We start from the raw sequence: 27,260 nt of genomic DNA, 5'->3' as shown, positions 1-27,260 counted from the left end.
GGATCATAATGGGTTTTCTATGCCATGAAAAGTCGTTTTGATTTTGTCTTGACAGTAGTGAGAAACACTGAAGAATTATTACAGTTGAAAGTCTTGGTGGAGAGAAAGGTAGAATTGTGAGATTAAGTGTAGAGAAACCAAGCTGTATGAATTCAAGAAAAAAAAATTAGATCACCACTCTCATGGAAAACAACATGATAGAGAAAATAGAGTATGTTTGAGAGATGTTAAAATATACAATGGATATGTCTTCATAACAGATTAGACTGCCAAAATGGAGATGAAATTGTTCAACAAAATCTGTGTCTTCAACAAAATTTCATCCCATGTTGTATTAATAATTCCCAGGTATCCCAGGGAAGGAACTGGTGGGAGGTGACTGGATCATGGAGGCGGTTTTCCCCATGCTGTTCTTGTGACAGCGAGGGAGTTCTCATGAGAGCTGATGGTTTTAAGTGTGGCATTTCTTCACTCTTTCTCACACACTCTTGCCTGCTGTCATGTAAGACATGCCTTTGCTTCTCCTCTGCCTTCTGCCATGATTGTGTCTTGAGGCCTCCCCAGTCATTTGGAACTGTGAGTCAATTAAATCTCCTTTCTTTATAAATTACTCAGTCTCGAGTATTCTTTATAGCAGTGTGAAAATGGGCTAGTACAGGAGACAGCCAAGATAACTGTAATGTATTTTCCAGCTCCATAGAATATCACGTTAACACAGGAAGGAACTATACAGGAGAAGCAACTTTGGAGAAAGAGATTTCATCATGATTTCATAAAACCAGTCACTAATGTCCATTAATACTTGTAAATATAACCTTAAAAATTTAATTATTAAATTTGAGAAACATGTAGAGTAAAATATGTAAATTTAAGCAAAAATAATTCATGTAATTTAAAAGTAACATTTAGTATGATACTGTACTATGTTTATTTGATATTCTTTCAACAACTACAATTCCAGCAAAAGGCAATTACTCACATATAGCCTATTTGAAAAGGGTTATGAGAATGACAATGTAACATAAGTCATGGATCCTGCCTTGAGGCTGTAATACAATGTTACAGATGCCATAATAAAGATGGAAAGATTTCTTCCTGGTATAGAAGAGGTTTATTAGATAAGACTTGTATTTTGAGTTCACATGGTTGCCATTTAATAAAAAACATTGCTAAAATGAATCCATAAACCATGTACAAATTATTTACTGCTTACCATTAACAATAACAATGATATCACGGAAGTCAATTTCTCCCCTGGCCTCCACTCTTCCTTCACATCTGTATATACCTTCATCACTTTTATTGATGTTGAGAATCTGCAGGTTATTGTTTGCTAACATAGCGAACCGATCTGGAAAGAAAGCAAAGGGGAGAAAATGATATCAGTAATTGAAGGCTAAGTCCAGAGTGCTCTAAATTGTTAAGAGTTAAAATATGGCACTGTCTGACACTATCAAGCTTTTCATCAGCAAACAAATTCAAATTTGAAAGTAAAATGTAATTTCATGACTTCAATTTTTCCACTCTACACTGCTTTGTTACACCTTTTTTTTTCCTAAAAAAATAAAATAAAATACATTCAAGACTTTATATCCACATAAAATGGTTAGGCTATTATTTCCCCTTGGTACTTTGGATGCAGAAATGATACACAAAAGAACAATGCAGAGAGATTAAGTATCACAGATGTGCAAACTTTTGACTGCAAATATGTGGCAAGATGGGTTGAAAAGGGCTAGAAAATTTATTGAACATCCTTCTTCATACAATAATTAAACAAAAAATTTTGCGTCTCTGTGGAGACAACTAAATGATATAATAATATTCAAGTCATATAAAGGATATAAAAAAGATTATATCTCAAATTTATTTAAGGGATTTTTTTGGCTAATAAGATAATCTGTATTAGGAATAAATAGATTAGATTTTGTTATTTTATTTCAAGATTCCATTTGTGTGTGTGTGTGTGTGTGTGTGTGTGCACATGCATATATAAAAAAATAAGCTGGTATACAGCCTGCATTCACTGATTGTGTAAAGTAATCTGCTACAGTAATCTGTGACACCTAAGCAGCATCTCAGCCTGGCATTATTTTTTGTGTCTGCCCTGATTTTATAAGCATCTCAATCTTGCTGCCATGCTAAAACCTTTTCTCTCCTTATCATTCAAAGAATGCTTTTACATATAGTCCAATTTTGAAACTCTTTGTACGGGCAATATCTAAAATTTCCTTAATTAACACATCCATAGATCTCATTGACTATTATCTGTTTGCTGGATACTGTATATAAGACACTTTGATGAATAAGAGACACACCGCCTCTATCTCTTTGGGCTTTTTGATCAGGTAGAAAGGTGATTATTTTAAGGTACCCAGCCTCTAACATATCTACAGTCTATTGTTTACTCTTTGGGCCTGTTCCAATGTGTACTGCTTTTTTCCCTATCTGTTGGCTTGATAATGAGGTTAGGAAAACCACTGAAGCCACATGTGAAAAAGGCAGAGTCTCCATCAGCCTGATCGTGGAAAGGATATGGTAGGATCCTGCCTATACCTCTGCTGCCAACTGGACTTTGCATGAGTGAGCCATAAACTGCTAGGGTAGTAGGCCACTCCAATTTGGGGGCAAATTTGTCATAGCCGTTCCTTAATGAGAGGGGAGAAGTCTGGGCTAGAAATAACAAATAGAAGAGTCATCAGGGCATAGATACTCATTAAACCGACAAGCCTGTAGTTGCTTTTTGTTTAAGAGGTAACTAATCAGGGGTGGAAATGCACAGATTCAGAGGCTCCCCCAAAGTGAAAATAGTGATTCTAATGCTACGGCCACATGATTTGCAGCCCATGAGGTGTAAACTTTTCCATAATGCTCACTTTTTCCTTAGGTTGAACCTAAGAAGAGAGACAAAAATGTTTATTCAGATTCTTTCCCCTGGTAAATTAAAGCACAAACATGAAATGCCCTCATCAAAAGAAAGACTGGGGGAAAGAAAACCAATCCACAAGAAATGTTAGAAGATAACTCATAAGTGGTCCTGAAATAACCAGAAACTCCTGAAACTTCATAAAGTTTCAAAGTCAATTAAAAATCCTCTCTTAAAGTGTGTGGTCAGAAATTTAGATGAGAGGCAATTATAAATAAATAAAATTTAAAATGAAGAGGAACACTATCATACTTAGATCATTGTATTACTGCATTTTCTAACTTTCTAAAATACCTATCATCCTTCACCTATAATGATTTTTACTGATTATATTTAATGTGAATTAGGAAAAATATATTTAAAATTTAGCTCAACATCTCCACCTGAAATTTTTCACCTGGCATTCTCCAGTTCTGTCTTCACATGCCTTTACATGGAACTAGTTGCCAAAGGAATATTCCATAAATGATGGAACTCCATGGAAGGCAAATTCCACGAGTCATTCTTGACATCTTCATCTCTCCGAGTCTGCAGACCCAATCAGACTCCATGTCTCATCACTTCTCTGTTTATCGTTATTTAATTTAAGTCTTCTTCTCCCTCAGCAATATTTCATTAGGACCTGAACTATTCTGAGTCTCAGGAGTTTTGCCTTGACTCCCATCTAATTTGTTGTTTTCACTGACATACAAATATTCTTCTCAACTGTATATTAGCTTATGTCACTGCATTGATTAAATCCCTTTAATGATGCCCCCTTTGAATAAATTACAAACTCCGTAGTAGCAGATATCAAGGCTGTGCTGACTTGGTTTGACCTCCTTCTTCAGCTTCCTTTCTTATTAGTCCTTTGTTTAAAAATCCTAGTTAGATTTACTCATTTGTAAAAGTATCTAAGTTGCACTTATTAATAAGTTCTAGTAATAATAAACTTATTCCAGTTTCAGAAATATGCTTTCATGCTGCTTTTCACCTCTGGGCCATTGCACATGGTCTTCCCTCTTCCTGAAAATTCCGCACCAACGTTTGCCTGGCTAATACGTGTGTATATTTAAAGGTAACTTTTTCCTCCTGCAGGCATCTTTGACACTCTCTCTTATCCTACGTAGTTTACATTTATTTTATCATCCTTTATTACCACAATTTCGTTATCATAGACTCAATGTGTCTTGTTCTCACACTGATTTACCTATTTATCTTTCCCTCTATATTGTTAGTATTTTGAAGGCAGTGAACTTATCTTGCTTACCATGAATCATAATCATCTGCTACACTACAGCATAGATCCTGTGTATTCCATAATTGTTGAATTAATCTTTTATACTAGAAGTAGGTTATATAAAAATTGTATTGAACAAGGTAATTTTAATCAGTTTTTTTAATGCAGAAGGAGTATATCAATTAGGTGTTGGCCAAAGCATTTAAAAAGTTTAAGAGATAATTTCCAACCTGGCCAAGATTGAATGGATATCAGCAAATAGCATATCCCTCCATCACGATGACACTAAAAGTCAGGATATTCAACTTGTATAATAAAATGTCACCTTTACTCCCACAATGCTTGGATCCTTTAGCATATGGATCTCCCTTCTATGAGCAACATGGAAAATCTCCACTGCTATTCTGCAGGAAGTTTAATTCTGAATATCTGCCATGCAGCTACAATCAAAAGCATAGCTAATAAGATGAGCATTTCCAAGCTTTCATTATTTCCTCTGGAATATCTATATTTTACTTTTGAATTAGATTATGGCAAAAGAAAGATATCTGGGTCCGTGGCATTATTCTAAATCCTCATACATAATTGTAATCTTGATCTTATTTCATCAGCTTTAATAAAGGGACTATATGAGGTATAAGCAGTGAATAATATTATTTCATATAAGTCTATTATAAATGTACAAATTGTTCAATAATGATTTATGTGATAAGTTTCTACACTATTTCAAGGTTAGAAAAGTGTGTCCTTCCTGATAATTTACTTGAATACTTTAAATTCTATAGTTAAAAATATGATTTTATTTTATATTTTTATTTTTCACCTGCCACACAACTTAGTGTTATGTTTCATGTTAAATTATACCCATTTCTTCTACATTGGATTTTCTGGTTCTAGATATAACCTAAACACATGTAATTTTAGCAAAACTGATTCCAAGATTTAAAAACTCATAGAGAAGGAATGAGAGCGATACATGTCATTTATTAAGAATCTAATATATAGCCATATATTTTATTCATTCACTTAACAAATGAAGTATAGCTGACCCCCCATATCCATGGATTCCACATTCATGGATTCAAACGACTGCTGATGAAAAATATATTTTTTAAAAACTACATCTTTATTGAACATGTACAGGCTATTCCTTATTTCCCAAATAATACTGTATAGCAACCATGTACATAGTCTTTATGTTGTATTTGATATTATGAATAATCCAGATGTAATTTAGAATATATGGGAGGATGTACATAGGTTATATCAAATACTATGCGTTTTTATATAAGAGACTTTGGCATCAGCTTATTTTGGTATCTGTGGGAGGTCCTGGAACAAATCACCCATAGATGTCAAGAAACGACTTTATGTCTAATGTCTCATTTATGACACAAAGCCATTATTTTAAATGAAGGCAATCATCTATGTTTTACAGATAAAGAGTCTGATTTAGGCACAGAACATTTAGAAAAGATGTTCAAAGCTTCAGGGCCAAGGAAAGGAGGAAAGCCAAAATGGAAATTTGGCTGTACGTCATTTAGTCCTGGGATGCTGGGGAAATACGTATGAGCTATAGCATGGAAATATCACTTCTCCATCACCACTACCCGTTGTCATCAGTCTTTGCTTTGAGGCTTTGCTCTATTTGACTTTTAAAAATAAAATTTACTTCAAAATATTATATTAATAAAGGTTTACAATAAACCTACACTTGAGGTGTAAGATTAGACAGTCTGAAAATATTTAGATATTGTCATTCCACCGTTACAAAAGGACGGCTTTTTCTTTATTATTGAGGGGAAAAGAGCTAAAAATACATCAAACCATTTACTCATGTGACTTGTTAATACACTCTACAGAGTTATGCTGAAACAAAACAAGAGGAAATAAAGTGTTATTTCTCATTAATGTATTATAATGGAAACTGACAAGCATTGAATATGCTAAGCTCAGAAAAATTCTTTCAAAATTAAAAAAATGACTATTGAACATGATTATCATACATTCTCCCCACATATTCAAAAATAGATATTATTTTCTGTCTCTCCTTTATGCTGTAGAATCTTCATCCCTTGGACACAAATCAGAACCATCGAAGATGGAAACTACTTTAAAAGATTCAATTATTTTGTACCTCTCTGCAGTGCAGTTGCATTGAAAAAATTCTAAATTGAAAATGCTCCCTATGCATATGGTAAAGGAACATAATGTAAGCAAATTATACATTCGATTTCAGATGTCATATTATTCTGAAATTTTAGCACAGTCTAAATCAAAATCATGAAGACAATTTGAATGAATGTACTTTTCTATTATCTATACGGATCTTTCCATAATATTTAGAACTTGTAGATAACCTTGAATGTACTGCCCCAGAATAATAAACATAATTCACATCAATACTAAGTTTACATCTAGTGATCCCATAGAATCATGTATAAATTATACAGAATTTGAATGCAGCAGGATGTACTCCTTCATTTACTTAGTACTGCTTATAATGTATTAATCTTTTCTTGACACTAGAGCAAAGGTCTGCAAACCTTTTCTGTAAATCTCCAGATACTAATGATTGTATTTTTTTAGGCTAACGATTGTACATTTTTTTAGGCTAATGATTGTATATTTTTTTTAGCCACAGCTTCTCAACTATGCCTCCAAAGCTGCCACAGACAGTATGTGGCGAATGGGCATAACTGTGTTTTGATTACAACATAGGGGTAAAGGGCAGTGAATTTGCCCTGAGATCCCTAGATTGCAAAATCCTAATGTAGAGCTTACAGGTTCTCAAAATAGTTGTTGAATATTTGGGGTCAAAAATTCAAATTTCTACAACTAGACACATAGATTCAGATTTTTAAAAACTGCAATAGTATTAGAACATATAACTTAGGGAGTTACCAAAATACTAACTGTCGGAAATAGTGGTGACTTCCTCATTATGATACAACCAGCTGACAGCAGGTGCAGGTGAACTGCTAACTTGGCAAACCACTTCTGCATCTTCTCCCTGTTTGAATTCTTGTGGAGATACCACTTCTCTGAAAGTGAGTTTTTCTGTATCAACAAAGTAAAACAAATCACAAATCACAAAAGTATCATTGCTTATTTCTCCCAATAACATAATCCAGACTCTATTGATACTATAATAAAATAATTAGGAAAACCTAGATACTTTAAAATCTTAAACTAGATAATCTACTTCTCCCTAATACCTTCCTATCTCACTGAGAATAAAATCCAAAGATCTTTCAACGCCATATGAGTTTCTATATAAACTGGAGTCTATCTCCTTAACTCCAATCCCAATTTCTCCTCTCTCTTCCTTGTCACTCAGGAAAACTGCCTTCTTGGAGGTTCCTTGAACATTCCAAGTTTGTTCTCACCACAGGGCATTTGCACCCCCTTCAATTCATTCAGATTCTTACCCAACCTGCCTATATAAAATGGCAATATTCCTTTCCATTTCAAGGTTCCCTATCTCTCTACCCCAGGTAATTTATTTTCCATAGAATTCCATAGCATGTTTAGCTAGCATCTATGTATTTGTTTCAGTTTATTTATTGTCTGTCTGTCTCTGGCTGGGACTCAGAATTATAGTGGATACACACCTAATAAGTGTCTTTAATGAATGAATGAACGAATGAATGAGTGAACATGGATATTTATGCTTGATGAGAAATTCTCACAGAAGTAATGAATTGTTCTTGCAAAAAAATTTTTTACCTTCGCAAATGAAATGTCATGATTCTTCTTTTTGCATCATTTAAAATAAAGAAAGTATTTCTAAACACTCTATCTATAAAATGACCATTTCAATTTAATTATTTGATGCTGTGAAATAGATACTCTAGGGGGTTACATAAACTAGGAAAATATCATTTCTTCGGAAGCTCAGAATCAAATGGGAGGGAAAAATTCCAAATCAGGAAACACAAGAGCAACAATGTGCCCACAAATTGCGTTGGTCATCAAACAGGAAGTCCTACTGTAGGAATGTTCCGACTTTGTTTTTCATATCCTATTTCTAGAATAACAAACAAAACACAAAGCTACAGATATGAGATGATTTAAGGGCTTGCATTCCTAATATATATATAATTTATCATTGGTAGAAATGCTAACTACCTATTAATCGTAAGGCATTGTTGTAAGTACTTTCTGCAATGTAATTTAAGGTAGTACTCAAACTCCATATATCACATAGGTACCATTATTATCCTCAGTTTATATATGAGGAAACTAAAGACAGACAGGTTACATGATTTGCTCAAGGGCACAAAAGTAATTGGGATAGCTCGCTTTAAAATGCAGGAGTCAACAGATTTCAATGTTCCTAAACAGGTTAATGGTTCTTCAATATGAGGAGGAGAAAGGAACATAGGAAGAAATCCATCCCAGGACATAAAATGAAGTGCAAATGTGGAAAGCTTTGCTAATAAAAACACTTAGTGGTAAAGAATCCTGACTCAATATTATTGGCTACTAGATTAGTTTCAACTTTCTGACTACTCCTGCTCACTGACCCTTCCCCAGATTCTCATTCTGCAATGGTCAGTGCTGTCACACATTTTCATTTATTCTAATCATGACCTTCTATTTTACAGTGAAAAAAAACGCTGAATAAATATCATACCACTAAATAAACCACTATTCTCTATATACCCAGTGAATTCTTAATGGCTTGAGAAAATGAAAACATTTTTATTAATATTATTTAATATAATTGAGCCCTATATATGTTTATAACCACTTATTATCTGTTAGCTATTCTATTCTAAGATACACTCTGGTAAAGCATAAATAAACTGATATTTATTTTCAAAGCACATAGTTCTTAATAAGTGTTATTATCAAACATTTTATTTTGTTTCAATTATTTATAAGCAACTGAAATTGAATAAACTAAAACATATAAATACATTACTTACGGTAAATTTCCAAAACTACTGTAGCTTCTTGTGTTTGTCCTTTGGCATCTGTTGCTTGACAACGATATATCCCTGCATCTTCTATATTTGCATTGTAGATGGTTAACCGTGACCTAACACCTTCCTTTTGCACTACTACCCTCTGTGTTGAAATTATCTTCTCTCCTTGAGGATTATACCAATCTATACTTTCAGGTTCACCAATCGCTGCAAAGAGCCATGGAAAATAAAGGTTTGAAAATTGTTAAAAATATTTGTTTGAACATTGGCATTTACTATTATGTAATAATATTAACCATTTAGAAAAAAATTATGTAACAGACTGGAAATCTGAGAATCTTACAAAACTGAAAGTAAACACAAATGTTAGTGCAAATGTTCACCTTTGTTTATCCAACATGGAGGATTCACGCTTGAGTAAGCAATACCTAAAAGTTTCACAGCAAACTTCTTGTACAGTATTTAAGCTATGATTGTTGAAATTTTCCCTTGGTAATCAATGGATTATTACATTTAAGTTCTGAAACTTCCTTGACTGCTGAGCCAGACATACAACCCACTTATAGATAATATCTGAACAGAACCACAATTACTAACATGATTTCATCTGCTCAGTTGTCTTTGCTAGGGTCAGGAGATAGCACTTAAATCTCTGATAATGCCGAGCTTACAAAAATGTAAATCTTTCACAAAACCAACTTTGGCCTTTGATAATACTAAATTTGAAATTAATTTCCCTAGTTGCTAAATTTGAATAGATAAGGCCAATGACCGTTTTTATAATGATGTCCTAATCTCTTTTCCCAAGAGAAATAAGTAGTTTCATTATTTTAATCTAAAACTGTTAACTATTTATTCATAGGATAATTTCAATGCATTGAAATGATACTTATCTAGGTAATTACAACCAAATCATTACAGGGTAAACATTTATTTAAGTTTTCCAATTCAGAATCTAGGTTATTATCCTTTCGTTAAAGCTGAAGATTTCTGTGTCTGCTTTTAGTCACCAAAAGGATGTATTTCACCTAATTACTTCAGATATCATTTATGGAAGCAGCAGACACTATTAACTCAAAAGTATCCGATGGGAAAATGCATGAAGTCAACTAACATCTGCAGGACCTCTTTGAAGAAAATTATTCCTTCTCATTTTTCCGAAGAAATGGTTTTAGAAACAAATTATCCTCCTTTCTATAAGAAATTAGACATGCTTGAGTAAAAGTATGAAAGAAAGTTTAGTGAATCTTAAAAAGATCTCAGTTACATTATCTTCATCTTTTTCTAAACAAATCATAAAACCATAGTTGTTACAGAGTAATGCATTTGAAGAGGAGGGATGTGTTTTATTTAATTCCTCCATCTATGGAGAAGTTACAAAAAATAATTTAAACATTCATCTCTTTACATTTGAATAATACAAAATAATATTTTATATAGTAAGTTAAATAGGATATTCTGATAAATATTTTGAGTCTTTTCATTCTTAATATAATAGAACATTTCATTTTCATTAACAGTTTATTGCAGATTTTCATAAAGCTGTTATAATTGTTTTCTTTCAGGCATCTCTAACAAATAATTTCTATCAAAATTTTCCATTTTGATAAGGCTGGACTATTTGTACGTACAGATTATTTATAAATAGCATTAAACTTTATTTTTTTAAATGTAGTTATAACAATTTTCTGTATGACACTTCTTTAGCTCTTTGAGGGTGTAACATCCTTCTAGTTTAAATTTAAGATATTTATTTTATTGAGTTTTAGATTTTGTATTTTTAAGGCGTCTGGAAATGTTGGAGGAGTATCTAGATTGTCAGCATTGTAGTAGAAAAATACATACAAGCAGAGTGGCTTGCATGGTTTTCCAATATCTTTATTTTTAGAATCTTGTTTTACTACTATATTTAATATAAATAAGACTACTTCCAGTACTATAGAAAAGCTCTAGGTGATACATCTTTATATAAAAGAAAATAAATGCTTACTTAGTTTACATTCTTATTAAGAGCAAAACTCATCACCAATGAATAGCCTTAATTCACTTTAAAGTATGTCTTAATTTGAGCTATGCAATACATACAGGCAATTAGTCTGTGCAATATATTTCATAGTAATATACAAATCCATAAAAGTACAACAATTTCATTGTATTTTCAAAATTGATTTTTTAACTATTTTGTTATTCTACCTTTATGTGATACAATTCAGTGTGTTCTAATTTATGAGGATATTAATAAAATATGGATGGGATTTAGAAACAGTAACCTATATGCTTGTGTCAAATTTCTGCTGACATAATATATGATGCTGAATCAATCTCTTCCATACTCTCTGATTTTTTCATTTGTCAATATACAAATACTTGTATTAACATAACTATCAACTGACACCTTTAAGAAGGAAAATGTATAAAGAATCATGGGCTCTATTAATATTCCTATAAAATGTGACATGTTATACATATATGCTCTGAATATGATTTATAAAATGTTATAACTATATCTTTTATCTATAAAATATTATATCTCTATATTTATAAATTTGAATCTTGGTTTAAATAAATCATGTCATTTTTTATAATGCATTTTATGTTTCTAGTGTCTATTTTAATCCAGTTTTAAGTTGATTTAGTGTAATCAAGATTAGAAACAATTCTAAAATAGTCTCTTAACTAATTTTAGCACTAAGGTTTAAAAAATTATTTAGGTATATCATAGTTTGGATATGAAGACTTGTATTTGTAAAAATGAACATATTGTACCTAAATAAATAATGCATTCATTTGTCAGTTCTATAATATGTTTAATTAAACTTTGATGCTGAAATATTTAAATTTCTTTTGAAAGGAAACCATATGTATATTATTATTCTGAATGAGGCCCATAAAATATGCCATAGGCATGATGACATATGATTCTTTCTATTGTCATAAAAATCTAATCAAAGCTTTCCTGACTAAATAACTATTTCTTCAACGAATATTAGAATAAATTTTTGGCCTAATATTTTCATTCAAGTATAACTATAGTGCAGTGTGCCATACCAAATTTATTCATTGCATATTTACAAAAATGGTTCAGTTATAATCTTTATATTCATCCTAATATTACTGTTTAGACAGAAATATTTAAATTGATTTAAGTTATTATCAGATATAATGCAAGCCTAAGTTATTTTCAAAATAAATGATCTAGATTAGCAGTCTAAATTAACAAATTAACAAAAATAAAAATAATATCATTTAATATGCAAGTTATGGCTATTAACACTTTTCCAATCATTATAAACCCAAAGATGGCCAGGTACGATGGCTCATACCTATAATCCCAGCACTTCGGGAGGCCAAGGCGGGTGGATCACTTGAGGTCAGGAGTTTGAGACCAGCCTGGCCAACATGGTGAAACCCCGTCTCTACTACAAAAATACAAAAAGACAAAAATTAGCCAGGCATGATGGTGAGCACCTGTAGTCCAGCTACTGAAGAGGCTGAGGCAGGAGAACGGCTTGAACCCAGGAGGGGGAGATTGCAGTGAGCCGAGATCACACTACCGCCCTCCAGTCTGGGAGACAGAGCGAGACTCTTTCTCAAAAACAACAAAAACAAAAACAAAAAACCAACTGTAAGATGTTATTGTTAGAGAACTGAGTTTTTAACTAGTTAAATTTAGCCAACACATTTTATTAATATTTTAACAGAAACCACGTTATCTGAAGGTATTTACAGAAATACGTACCTGTACATGTGAAGAATTTAGATTCTCCAACACTAAGCTCTACTTTGCTAAGTGAAATTGTCACTTGAAGAAGAGCTGAAAAAAAATTGGGAAACAATTAATGGTGATTTTTAAGCATGATTTCTAAGATTTTAATGCATGATGTCTAAACCACATGGTCCAAATGCTGATTATTTCCCCCCAATTTTTTATTACCTATAAAGAAAAATGAAAGTTTTGTAAAACATGATCTACCATTATACATATTACTTTATTATGCATTTAACCATCAGACTAAATACAGCACTTCTTCAAGCTGATAGTCTGAAATTCTGTTAGTCAAGTAAATGAACAAATTCACACTCAGACAATCTGTTCCTTATTCAGAGATTAGGTCTTATATGTGTGACCACATTGGGCAATGGCTAAAAAAAAATGTTTGCCCAACAGTTGTATAAATCCTATATTATCATTACAACAACTACACACACACACACACACACGTAAATTAACTACATGTAGACACCTACTAAAAAATGTCTGTGAAGGCAGGCATACAAAGGAAAGAAAGCACTGCACAGAGTAAGATGAAGCAGCACTGATTTTCACAAGATCAAAAAGTTAAGTGAAGGACCCAGGACAATAAAAGAGAGGAGATGCCTGATATTTTAAATAATTTTTTTGTGAAATTCGAAATAAAATACTTGAATATCTAGAAGTTTAGAAGATAAGCAAAGTGTTATTTTAATATGAATTCACATATTTCTAACAATATGGTAGAAAAGAGAGCATGACCACTTTCCAAACTCCGTCTCACCTTCCACGTGCTCAAATGCATGTACTTGAGCTTTTGGTAAAGTGACAAAGCTGCAAGAGGTCAATCAAGGAAGATCTGAAACTAGAGTACAAACCTGCACTGGGAATTTATTGATCATAGTAACCAAAATGCTTATTTCAGTGAACACAGACTACACACAGATAGGATCCAAGTTTTCCCAGAACAACAGGCTGTGATAGAACACCAGATAACGACCACGCCTGTAATCCCAGCACTTTGGGAGGCCAAGGCTGGCAGATCACAAGGTCAAGAGTTTGAGACCAGCCTGGCAAACATGGTGAAACCCCGTCTCTACTAAAAATGCAAAAATTAGCTGGGTGTGGTGGCAGAAGCCTGTAATCCCGGCTACTCGGGAGCCTGAGGCAGGAGAATTGCTTGAAACTGGAAGGCGGAGGTTGCAGTGAGCCGAGATCGCACGACTGCAATCCAGCCTGGCAACAAGAGTGAAACTCTGTCTCAGAAAACAAAAACAAAAAAGAACACCAGATAACACTGGACTGGAATAAGATTTACCATCAAAGGAGGGTATAAAATCAGTCAACCCAATGGTGAAGGGAGATTACAAGGAAACTTGCCTCCCCCAAGCTGGGGAGGGGGAAAATGTTTCTCATTAGATAAACCAGAAGTTTTGCCATATCCCATGTTTGGGATTTTAATTATAAACATGTGTTCTTTGGAAAACTTCAACCTGGAAAAACTAAAAAGCAGTCTCACGTGTAGGGCTCACAGCTAAGTGGCAAAAGCAATCACAAAAACCATTCAGAAGAACCATATCATAGGCTCATACTGGCCAATAGTTGTATAAATGAGGCTGTCTTCAATCTGGGGGTGTAGTCTGACATTATAAAACACATGGTGAAATAAGGCCTGTAAGCAGGAGTCAGTTGAAACAGCAAATAGGAGAAATAAACCCATAAGATTTCAACTAACATAATTTTTAGACTAAGAATATAACACAACTACGTTGAAAGTATTTAAAGAAATAAAATGTGTAATAAAGAACAGGAGGAAGAAACAAAATATTTACCAAAAAAAAAATAATAAAACCCTGGTAATTATGCTGTTTAAGCTCTTTAAAATATGTTTCCTCACAGTCTCCACCTTAAATTGTTAAATTCCTTCCTCCTTTCCAGAAACCTCTCCGGAAAACTTGGGCAGGGTCTACATGACTTTCCTGGGTCCTATTTTTATTCATAATTTACCAATACTCAGAGAATGGTTGTGATATTATAAAGGCTCAATAAATGTTCAAATATATCTAATGTTTCAGAAAGAAAAATAAAAGTGCAAGTCAGAAAGAATAAGAAAAGTAGCCAAGGGAAAAATAGATTTTAGGTACTCTCTTTTTCTCCCTTGCCTACTTTTCTTGTAGATAAATCATTAATGCCAATTCCAGTGAAAATTCAGATTTCTTTTTCCTTTAAATAATTAAACAATTTTCTTTTTGAAGTTAGCTTATGTGGAATGAGGTAAACAGAGGCAAAATGCAGAACTCAAGAAATTTGAGATTGCCCTTATAAGAAGCTTGAATCTGAAGAGATGTATGGGGTTACTGGAATCCACAATTCTGGGCAGTAGGGCATGGATTTTATAAATTGAGAAGACTTGAGAATGTTTATGGATAGAAGGGAAAGAAGCAGAAAATATATTACAAGTTTGAAAAAAAAAGGGAGGGGAAATTATAATTATGTGTCTTCTCTTTTCTTTCTTCCCTTTACTTTCTTCTTTAAGATATAATCTTATTTCCCCTAAAACTGTACTTTCTCAAAATCTAATCTTGCAATCTTCAACCTGCAGTTAACATTAGCATACTTCAATTTCAAATTTTCTGTATGCAAACCAAACACATTCCTCTAACATCAAAATTTGCTCACTGTTCACTGTCCCATTTTTAGTCACCATCAATTTTCAAGCATTGCCAATATAAACTATTTGTATGCATTTTTTAATTTTTAAATACATGCACTCATTAATTTTAATCCAATATATTTCATCTGCCATATTTTTTCTCACTTTTGCCTCTTTAATCTCTTTTCCCTCTAATGTATTTGTCAGACTACTGCATGCATATATTTCTAAAACTATGTTTAATTTCACTCTTCTGCTCAAAGATCTTCAAAATTGATTTAATTTGTCCCTTACCATACAAATTATAATTGGAAGGAAACTTGCCTTTCCAAGTTTATTTGCTATTACTCATTTCCAATGCTTCTGCAGCTATGATCACCTAGGATTCATTCTCTCTCCTCTCCCCAACTGACTCACACTTGCCTACCATTGTGCATTTGCCCAAACTGTTTTGTCTGTTCTAATCTCCTTTTTCTATACAACCCCTCATGGCTGCCTACTTTCTATCTTCAAAGAAAACATAAAATATCATGAACTTTACAAAACAGTGTGTGATAGACCCATCTATGGTATCAATAAATACATCAGTATCTTTGATCAGTAGGAATTTCCATTAAACAAATAAAACTTATTTTGTTGATCATTCTATTTGGTTCTCTACCTTATTTAAATATAAATTTCTGGAAGTGAGGGCTCATTCATCAAACTTTATTTCTCCCAAACTAATAATATATGAATGAATGGCAGAATAATTGACACTTACGAAGAGCTTATCATGTGCTAGTTATAGAACACCGACTGTATTGACAACATATAATTTTGGAATGACTTCATTTAAGGATATCAGGAATCTAAGAAATGTGTGTGAATTATTACTTAATGCCTACCACTGACCTTAGGAGTAAATTTGCTTTTCTAAGGAAGGGTTTATAGAAAAGAACTTGAAAGCTATAGAAATTTTAAAAGTCAAATACAGTTCTGAAAACTGTTTATACTGATTTGTTTATCTTAATTCATTTTAATAAAATAAAATTGAACATGAAATTAATTTATTTATTTATATTAAACATCTGGTTAATTTTTCATTCAGTACAAATTACCAATGCACATATTAATTAAGCCATATTATTCATGGACATTTTGGTGAATGGGCACAATGATATATTTCATTGCTATATATGTTTAAAATATATAAAGAAAATATAATTCTCTACTTCACTATATTTCCCAAAGACCAGATTTGCTCTAATTGAACTATACATATATATTAAAACATTGGCATATTAGTAAATCCTACATAACTAAAATTTGAGGTTGTGCCTTAATCTTGCCTTAGTGGCTGATTTTTGACCCAAATCAATATAATGTAGGTGATGAGTTTATCACCTACGGCAGCCAGAAGAAAACTAAATTGTTTCCTAATGTCAAAAATTTATGTTTGGAGAAAATTGGACAAGAATGAAACATCTGATAGCTATCCATAAATATCATCACAGATTTCTTACTTAAGGTAAGGAAAAGTTTTAAACCCAAGGACTCAAAAGTAAATGCATGATGAACATATGTTCTCTGTGAATAATTCCCAAAGAAGTGCATGAAATAATCTTATAAGTAGAGTTGGGTAAATTAAAAATTATGTACTATACTCATAAGTATTTATTAACTATATGTATTTTGCAAATCCCTCTTCTAAATACGATCATACTCAAAAATAGCAAGAAATACTTTCTAATATCAAGGGGTTTAAGATGTATTTGGGAGGACTATGGGGTACATAAAATTATGAAAAATAAAATAAGATAGGGTGTATCAAGTTTGCCCATTATAAAATTTATGATCAAGAAGACTTTATAGAGGACAATGAAACATAAAAAGATAAAAAATGCCACAGATATTGTTATAAAAGGATAGAAAAGAATAAGGGCATTCCACATTGGGTAAGGCTGAAGTGTTCAAGGAACATTTAGGAAATTAGTAGGTCAGTATAGACAAGGTTCATCTCATCTAGAATATTGTTGAAATATTGGAAAATTAGTTTGGAAAAGACTCAGGAGAATATCAGAAACAACTGACTTGAATTTTTGTCCAAAATTACTTATAAATAAAAACATACATGATAAAATTGGCATTTAGTAAAGACTGGTTGTGAGGTAAAATTACTCACAAATTGAATGAAGGGAGATAAAAACAAGAGGGTATCTTGTGATAAATATATGAGTTGACCTGTGGCAAAGAATATGAAAAGGTAGAGAATAGATGTAAGAAAAGATTCAAGGTACGTTACATCTGTGATCAATTAAAGCATTAGTGATAAAGGAGAAAAGTCAAAGATGTTAAGATTTTCTACCTCTGTTGACACAAGAGTTATTGATACGACGAAGAATTTTACTATGAGTGTTTACCTACAAGAAAGGTAGGGAGACAGAATTTTGGATATTTCTCATAATCAGTTAATGGAGGGGAAAATATAAGGCCATAAATTTATTTTTTTATTTTTTTAGTTTTCTTTTTTTATTTATTTTTACTTTTTATTTTTTTATGACAGAGTCTCGCTCTGTCGCCCAGGCTGGAGTGCAGTGGCATGATCTCAGCTCACTGCAAGCTCCGCCTCCCAGGTTCACGCCATTCTCCCGCCTCAGCCTCCAGAGTAGCTGGGACTACAGGCACCTGCCACCAAGCCCGGCTAATTTTTTGTATTTTTAGTAGAGACGGGGTTTCACCGTGTTAGCCAGGATGGTCTCAATCTCCTGACCTGGTGATCCACCCGCCTCAGCCTCCCAAAGTGCTGGGATTACAGGCGTGAGCCACCGCGCCCCATCCAAATTTATCTTTTTAAATAAAGATTATTTCTCAAAATAAAACATAGGTAACATTATATCAAAGATAATCATTATCATAACAGAGATTAAATTAATATTTATAAGTAAGCACCCAGAGCAAACAGATATTCAAAAGAGATTTTTAAAATTTATAGTAATATAAATATAATGAATATATTAGCATTTCTAAGTTCCATCAGGGTACCAAGCGCCCTTTGCTATTTGATACAACATTTAGCAGTGGCATTTAAAATGAGTTTATCACCTACAGAGATTTAAAACTGACAACTGAACCAGTCTTCTAACTGTCTGACACAGAGCCTGCTTTGGTTCACTTAGAATTTCATGAGACATGTGGAGATAACTTAAGACACAGATTGATCTTGGGACAACGAGCTGCAACATTTTTCAACAAGCACTTTTTTTATTTTTCTAGGCTTCCACATTAACAGGGTTAAAAGACTAAGATATTTATTTAGTAATTATAGAAAATCTCAGAGTATTACTCCTTAAAATGTTCTTATAAATAATTGATTATAGCAAACTAATATAATTTTCTCATTGAAACATATTTTACAATGCTATCTGCTGTAAAATAATTATTTACATTATTTAATTATTCTCTCCTTGTTATTGGATTTTTATAACAGTGCATTACAACAGCCTATGTGAGTTATTTGATTCTGAAAAATGCTACAATATTCAAACAATTTCAGAAATTTTGGATCACTTAGGAGAGAAATTCTCTAACGTCAAACATTTTAGGAATTCATGAATATTTTTTAAAAATTATTTTTATTGTTTCTTCTAATTGTAACAAGAATATAAAGTTAAAGATTTTAGTGTAGTTCCTCTTTACCTGCATACCTCTTTATATCTGTACTCAAACCTCTTGGATCTTCTCATCCTAAATTAGGAAAATAGATGTCCTTGCTATTAGGTCATCTGAATCCTTCTAGGGCTAACTGAATAAACTTTTTTCTTTTTTTTCAGACGGAGTTTAGCTCTTGTCGCCCAGGCTGGAGTGCAATGGTGCGATCTCAGCTCACCACAACCTCAGCTTCCCGGCTTCAAGCGATTCTCCTGCCTCAGCCTCCCAAGTAGCTGGGATTACAGCCATGCGCCACCACGCCCGGCTAATTTTGTATTTTTAGTAGAGACAGGGTTTCTCCATGTTCGTCATGCTGGTCTCAAACTCCCGACCTCAGGTGATCTGCCTGCCTCAGCCTCCCAAAGTGCTGGGATTACAGGCATGAGCCAATGCACCCGGCCTAAACTTCTTAGTGATTCTTTTTCTATAGCACTTTTCCTGTCAAGCTATGCACACTCTTTAATAAAGTTTCATCCTAAACAAGAAATAATAATAAATTTAAAACCAGAAGAGAAAATAAAACAAAATAACCAAATAATATTAAAAAATTATCTCCCTAACCCTCTTTCAAATTAATACGGTATATCCTACTTGTCATTACATTGTTTTAAAAAATGAACTTTCTAGTATCCATTCTTTCTTTATTTTTTATTCTGTCCTCTCCATTCTACTAATAAGTTTAGTGTTCTTAAAATAAACCATAATATTCTCATTTTCCAACCCAATAATAGTTTTCAGTTTTCATTTTTATTTGACTTAAGAATGAGATACTGCCAACTACTTTGTTCTTTGACCCTCCTGTTTCCTGACGCCTCCATATTTATAGTTTGCTCACTTTCCTGACTATTCTTATATTAGTAAGGATAGTATATAGTATAGTATATAGTAGTATATGGTATCTCTTCTACCATGTATCCCTTAAATATTTGTTTCTTAGCAATATCTTCTTTGTTTTCTTCTCTTGGTGTTCTATCTATCTTCCTGTACTACAAACAGATATGATATTTACTATGCATACCCACAATAACTACTTTATTCCTCAAACATTTCTATAAAGTAGATACTACTATAAAGTAGATATTTCAATCTTGTTTTAGAGATGAGAAGGCTGAGGCAAAGAATTGTGTCATTGCTACTGGCCACTCAGCCAATATACGGTGAAACCAGATTTGAATCCAGCCATTTTTTGGTCCTTCTCAAGCACTTGAGACTCAGCTTCTATATGCCCACCATCTCCTTATCCCTTTATTCCCTTTTCTATATTTTAATTACAGATTGTGTGTGTGTGTGTGTGTGTATGTGTGTGAATGCATGTCCCTAGTGTGTGTGTGTGTGTGTGTGTGTGTGTGTGAATGCATGTCCCTATTATCATTTTGGAGTCTGGAAACATATTTGCTAATACATTAAATACCATATTACTTTGAAAAATTTACATGTCTCAAATTTGGCATATCAAAATTCAAGGGCATTCTCTTTCTGTCTTACCTTATTCCTTAATCCTCATCTTCAGTAATGTAATTGCTATCCACTGAGCCTATTTGCCAGATAACTGAGAAATTTATAAGATTATATCTCCTTTTCTCAAATATGAATACTCAAAATATCCAACTCATTCTTTTTTTAAATGTCCCTTAAATATGTCTCTCCTCATTCTTGCTTAGTTTTAGTCTCCCCATTGCTAGGCTGCTCTAGTGAATATTCTGCAAAATTGAGTCAGGTCAGGTATTGAATTTATCAGAAACATCTGAGGAAGTGTGTGTGTGTGTGTGTGTGTGTGTGTGTGTGTGTGTATGTGTGCATGTTTTTTTCTGGTATATGTGTGTAGTTTTTAAATTTAGTTTTGGTCTCATCACTGGAAATTCTGATTCAGTATATTTGGTGTAGGGCCAAGGAGTCTCATATTTAAGTAACTTCCAGATGCTAACCATTGCTACTCAGAAAGTGGTTACCAGTCCAACACTAGTGACCTCAATTAGGAGCTTCTTTGTAGTACAGATCTCAGGTGCCATTTCAGAGTAATCACAATGTATAATTTAAGTTGATTTCAGCATACATTAAAATGTGATCAGCATTGATTTGGACTATGGCAGTCTAATATGTCTACAATCTCTAGAACAAATATACTTCCCACTGTGTATAAATAAAATCCAAACTCCTTCACACTTTACCATTTAAGCTTTTTAACAATCTGGACATCACCTGACCTTACTAGAACTTATTTGTTTTTTAAATTATACTTTAACTTCTAGGGTACATGTGCACAACATGCAGGTTTGTTACATATGTATACATGCACCATGTTGGTGTGCTGCACCCATTAACTCATCATTTACATTAGGTATATCTCCTAATGCTATCCCTCCCCACTCCCCTCACCCCATGACAGGCCCTGGTGTGTGATGTTCCCCTTCCTGTGTCCAAGTGTTCTCATTGACTAGAACTTATTTCTAACCAAATCAAAATAACACAAACAAAAAATAGTAAACTATCAGGAAATTTTGCTAAAGGCCCCACTTTTTTATTACTCTATTTCTTTTCACATTTTGTTCCTTATTTATCAGAACTCTTTCCTTTTTCTCAACTATGAATATTCCTATCAGTCATACATGAGTACTCCAAATAGCCACATTGTCTTATAAATAGTACTCCAAATAGCCTTTCATTGTCTTCTAAAATTCTGTAATACTTTTTCTTAGAGCATATAACACACTGCACAGAAATAGCTTGATAAGCATTACATAATTTTAATATGCAGAAAGCATAAATAAAATTTAAAGGCATGATATTACCCTACACAAAATAATTTAGTGCTATTTAAGTTAAAATTAATCTAAAACTGAAAAAGGCTGTTTGTTTTTAGTTTCTGTGCTATTCGCAAGGAGCACTTAACACATATGAAATTTTATTGACACATTTGTCTCTCCACTGGATGATACGCTCTTGGAAAATAGTGACAATGTCTTGCCTTATTAATCTTAGTCTATAAACCCAGCACAGGTCTGGAAGAAAATACATGCTAAAATATTTGTGCATAAATGAATATGTACTTTAGCAAAAATAAAACAAAAATTAAATACATTCTTTTTAGATTTTTATTGAGTTTAAAAGTTGAATCCAATAAAAAGCAATTTTAAATTTATTTCATTCTCAGTAGACTTGTTTTATTCAGTAGTATGTGTGTGTTTTTCATTTCAAACATACACATATCACATGTGAACATAAAATGTACAAAAATGTCATCTAAATAATCAGTACTGAAAAACTAATTGACGTCCAAAAGAGGCCAATTGAATAAAATGGAAAAATAAGGTTCAAATAAAAAAAATAACTAAAAGAGAAGATGAGAATATCTGTTTTAAAAAGTGCAGAGATGATGAACTAGGGAAGGCCATGATGGTCAGGCAATGTATTATATAATCATTACAGGCCCATCAGACATCAAGCCAGAGAACTGAAAAAAAAATCAAATATGTTTTGAAAATCTCCCAAATGTCAAGCATGTAGAAACCTGGGCTCACCAAAAAATTAAAGTGAAATACATCATACTAAAAAGAAAATATTTATGAAATGAGGCTTACGCTACTTTGAATATGCTTTTGTTTTGAAAATGGAGGGAAATGATTATTTTCCTAAAACGCATTGTATGAATTAAATAGCTGCAATACATTTAAGAAGTAAATATAGAAGTCACAACTCCAAACATAAGTAAACATTATTGCATAGAAATACCTAGCAATTAGCTTATTAGTAAAAGTAAAATCATTACGTTAATATTCAAAAATCAGTAAGCAATAGGACCACCTGTCTCATATTTTTGTTTTAAAGTAAATCCTTTTTGTCTTATACCATTTAATGTAAATAAAAGTAGGAAATATATCTTAGTGCCAATTAGGCTGGGGAACGTTGTCTGAGTCATGAGTCAACCAATCTGTGCTTATGTGGTAGTTAGGCCCTGAGTACATTATGAGACCAGGAACAGGTCACTCATCACTTACTTTGAGAGTGATATTTAATTAAAACTAAAATATCTTGAAGAGGCAGCTAATCCCAAATTCTACATCCAATCCAAGTTTATTTCAACAGGCAACACTTAGACATGTAAGTTATTAGCTGCCTTGATGAAGGCAACATAGAACATAGTGTAAGATTTCTTTATCACCACTAATATTATGCAGTACTAAATTAAATTATAGGAGTGTTTGCACTGTGCCTAATACCTAAGTCTCCAGATGCTTACGTAAGTGCTTTGTCTTCCCCAATGTGGGTAGTCTCTCTCCAGACTAAGGTTAGCATAAACCTTGTGTATAAACCTGACAAATCAGAAATCAAACATATCTGTCACATAAAGGTTCAGTCAGAAGGTTTTGCCTTCCTTTCTTTCGTGAATTATATGATACTACTAGATATTCAACACTTACATTGCTTAACAGTAAACTTTGATGTACATTGTCAGAAAATGTGAAACTTATCAGAGTACTGCAAATGCTACTACAAAATATTGTAGAAAAAAAGGAAAACACCCTCTTCCACATTAGAAAAATAATGATTTTAATTAGAAGCACTAAAATGAGAGACTTATGAAAGATGTTACCATTAATGTGAGAATATACTAATTTCTTTTGTTAAGTGCCAATCATAAAATTACTGTAACATGAACTTTATATTACACATTTCAAAATATTTCTAAAGGCATACCCTTCTTTAAAATAAACAATTTAGAAAGAATATTACAAGGCATGTGTAGGTTTTCAGTAGCACATGGTAACAGTGATTACCCAAATAAAATCGACATCTATAATCAAAGAAATATCTAACAATTTACTCATTACTTAATTGGTTCATTCAAAAGCCATGCCTGGACTCACTGAGGAGATGTGTTTGAACTGCTATGAAGTTTGCTGTGATGTAGCCATAGGAAAAATATTTCACCAGGCTGAAAAACTCCCACTTTCCATAAAATCAACCATTTAAATGTTTTAAGTAGTAAACAGCAATTCTGATTCTCAGGCCTCCAATCAGTTGCAGGAGCTCTTTATATTATAGCCAGGGACATTTATGTTTAGTACCAAGATTAAGTATTATACAAAGAAAACACAGTTTACAAAGAATGCACTCCAAAGTATTCATAAAGATAGGGAAAGGATGACAGATAAATTTTTAAATGGCAAATAAATTGGAGTGGCTAAATACAGAAACAACCTTTTGTTTAAGTTTTTTCAGTGCAAGTATTTCAGGCATCTCAGAATCTTGGATGATTCTAGCCTGAAGGTGTCTCCAGGATCTCTAGTCTAATAATCTCAGGTTACATGTGGGGACAGGGTTCAGGTTTATTTGTTTCTGAAGGATCCATAGTTACATTAGTTAGATTTAAGTGCACCTGTGCTTAGACTGTAACTCCTAGCCTGAATCAACTTTCGATCTCCAAAATACTTGGTGCTATTTTGTTGATGCTGCTAAAGAATTTAAGTGAAGGGGCAAATTCGGTACCTTCTCAGAATGAAGAAAAAGCTAAGCTTGGGGGATTCCTTCCAGGTTGGAGGAGACAACAAACAGTCCATCCCTTCTCCTATGAAGCAAAGTGAATCAGAAGAGAGATAAGAATTATGGGGATATCAGATATATTCTCATGTACAATGGCTTCCCAGCTTGAGATAAAATAACAGTGAGAGGTTTTCCACATATTGAAAGAAAGGCTGATATAACGAAATTGGAGCTCACAATTTTCTGGGGCTATACGTGTGTGTGTGAGTGTGAATGCATGTGTTTGAGAGAGAGAAAACAGCGTGAGGCAACTCCCAAGACAGTGATCCTGCATCAACGTTAAACACTGCAAGGAAGCAAAGAAAACAATTCACTGTGGCACAGTAAGTCCAATAGAGAAGCAGTGTCATGTTGTTGGGTAATTCTTGGCTCCTGTGTGGTGTGGGAAGGTGCAATGTCCCAAAACCCAAACATGCAGCACAATGTAGCTTCAGTCATTAGACTTGCTGTGAGAAATTCCTCCGTGAGAGATAAGTGACTGACCTTGAGGTGCACAGCAGCCACGAGTGGGATGGAACATGGAGCTGAACTCCGAAAAATCCTCAGCACCAACAAAAACTGAGATGGTGCCGTGGCAACATGAGGGAGCCCCTTGACTTAGACCGAGTCATGCGTGCAAACCACATATTCACCAGGAATTTCTCTAAATAAGCAGTTCAAAGAGTCAGAAATTCACAAGAGCCAAAAATACTGCAGCCGAACCAATGAGCAGAATATGAGCATGTATCTAAGGGTCCACCAGTAGCCACAGCGGTATATAAGCACATTTTCCCTTCTCATGAGATACACAGGTGATATCTCAGGAAGGTATATTAAACCAAGAGTCTATCTATGAGATATCCAATTAACTGTATAAACTGCAAGAAACAAACTTTCTGTCTTTAGGACTTTCTTACATAAAACTGTGAATTCAATACTAGCTCCATTATATTTACAAGAAATAGTATAAAGAATTTAAATCAGTGTTTGGCACAGTGTAAATAATCAGTAAATGTTAAATGCTGTAATAGTAACTCTTCCTCTTAACTCTAGAGGAGCTCACAAAGACAAATGTATGTAATTTTTGTTTGTTTCACACAAGAAAATTGCTCCATATTTGTACACCTCTGAGTGGAGATTGCCAATCAAAATTGTATCTACAATTTTTTTCTTCCAAATGAACTGTGAAAAATCTTTACACAATCCAAATTTAAATGGAATTTATTTAAACAAAATTAGTTTTCCTACATTTCATGATGTTGACTGACATGCTTAAGATTTCCAGCCCGGGTAAGGTTGTACAACAAGCTATAGAAGTTATATGCAAATAATACTCAAATGTTCAAATACTCTATTACCCTGGTGAGGAATAGGAAACGCAGTGCAAAATTTAAAGTTTTATTCTTATAAAGCAAAATGAAAACAGTCTATTGCCTTAGTAAATATTTGAAGAACATCGTGTACTAAACAAAGCTTATTATAATGGAATAAGTATGCTTGGAGTCACCAAGTTTCTCAATCAATGCTAAGAAAAATTGTAATAGTATCAAAAGTGCTTTATTTATGTCTAACTAGTATGATAATAAACATAATTAAATATTAAACTGTGCAGTATGCTTCAAATTCGGTCACATGGAAGTATGACTCTTTTCCCAACTGCTTCCCCTGGTGAGTTGCTATTTACACATCAGATATCTCCTTGGTGGGAGAAGGGAGAGGATTAGGAAAAATAACTAATGGGTACCTAGGCTTAATACCTGGGTGATGAAATAATCTGTACAACGAACTCCTATGACACAAGTTTACCTGCGCAACAAACCTGCATATGTCTCTCTGTGTGCTCCCACAGCTCATTTTTGGCAAAATTATTATTTTTTTTATTATACTTTAAGTTCTAGGGTATATGTGCACAACGTGCAGGTTTGTTGCATATGTATACATGTGCCATGTTGGCGTGCTGCACCCATTAACTCGTCATTTACATTAGGTATATCTCCTAATGCTATCTCTCCCCCCTCTCCCTCCCCCACAACAGGCCCCGGTGTGTGATGTTCCCCTTCCTGTGTCCAAGTGTTCTCATTGTTCAATTCCCACCTATGAGTGAGAACACGCGGTGTTTGTTTTTTCATCCCTGTGATAGTTTGCTGAGAATGGTGGTTTCCAGCTTCATCCATGTCCCTACAAAGGACATGAACTCATCCTTTTTTATGGCTGCATAGTATTCCATGGTGTATATGTGCCACATTTTCTTAATACAGTCTACCATTTATGGACATTTGGGTTGGTTCCAAGTCTTTGCTATTGTGAATAGTACCGCATAATTATTTGTTTATGTGGCCATATCTCTAATTAGAATGCAATTTTTGCTGAGAAAAGAGAATGTCTTATTGAATTTATTAAACCTCATGGTCATTCTCAGAGGCTGGAACATTGCAGACATCTATAATGTTACTTAAATAATTTAGGAATACAGTAGTTGAATTAGTCGAATGAGTAAAAAAACAGTATGTTTAAGTCTAAATTTCCCAAATAAAAAGATGCAACTCTACTCCCCACTGTCATCCCCA

At 33.3% G+C, this 27,260-nt stretch overlaps 1 protein-coding gene across 4 annotated transcripts in view; it reads right to left on the bottom strand.

Annotated features, from left to right (window-relative positions):
* NCAM2 (neural cell adhesion molecule 2) overlaps window positions 1-27,260 on the bottom strand; it is a 544,869-nt gene that overhangs the window by 247,188 nt on the left and 270,421 nt on the right. For all 4 annotated transcript variants that reach the window (XM_057300937.2, XM_008972557.5, XM_034947985.3 and 1 more), the window contains exons 2-5: window positions 12,819-12,893; window positions 9,080-9,286; window positions 7,062-7,205; window positions 1,214-1,351 (exon numbers count right to left, since the gene is read on the bottom strand). In XM_057300937.2, the coding sequence (XP_057156920.1) occupies window positions 1,214-1,351; window positions 7,062-7,205; window positions 9,080-9,286; window positions 12,819-12,893 (564 nt within the window). The remainder of the gene's footprint in view (window positions 1-1,213; window positions 1,352-7,061; window positions 7,206-9,079; window positions 9,287-12,818; window positions 12,894-27,260) is intronic.

This window comes from Pan paniscus, chromosome 22, assembly GCF_029289425.2.
Source record: "Pan paniscus chromosome 22, NHGRI_mPanPan1-v2.0_pri, whole genome shotgun sequence".
NCBI lineage: Eukaryota > Metazoa > Chordata > Mammalia > Primates > Hominidae > Pan > Pan paniscus.
This window is presented reverse-complemented; position numbering and strand designations above follow the sequence as displayed.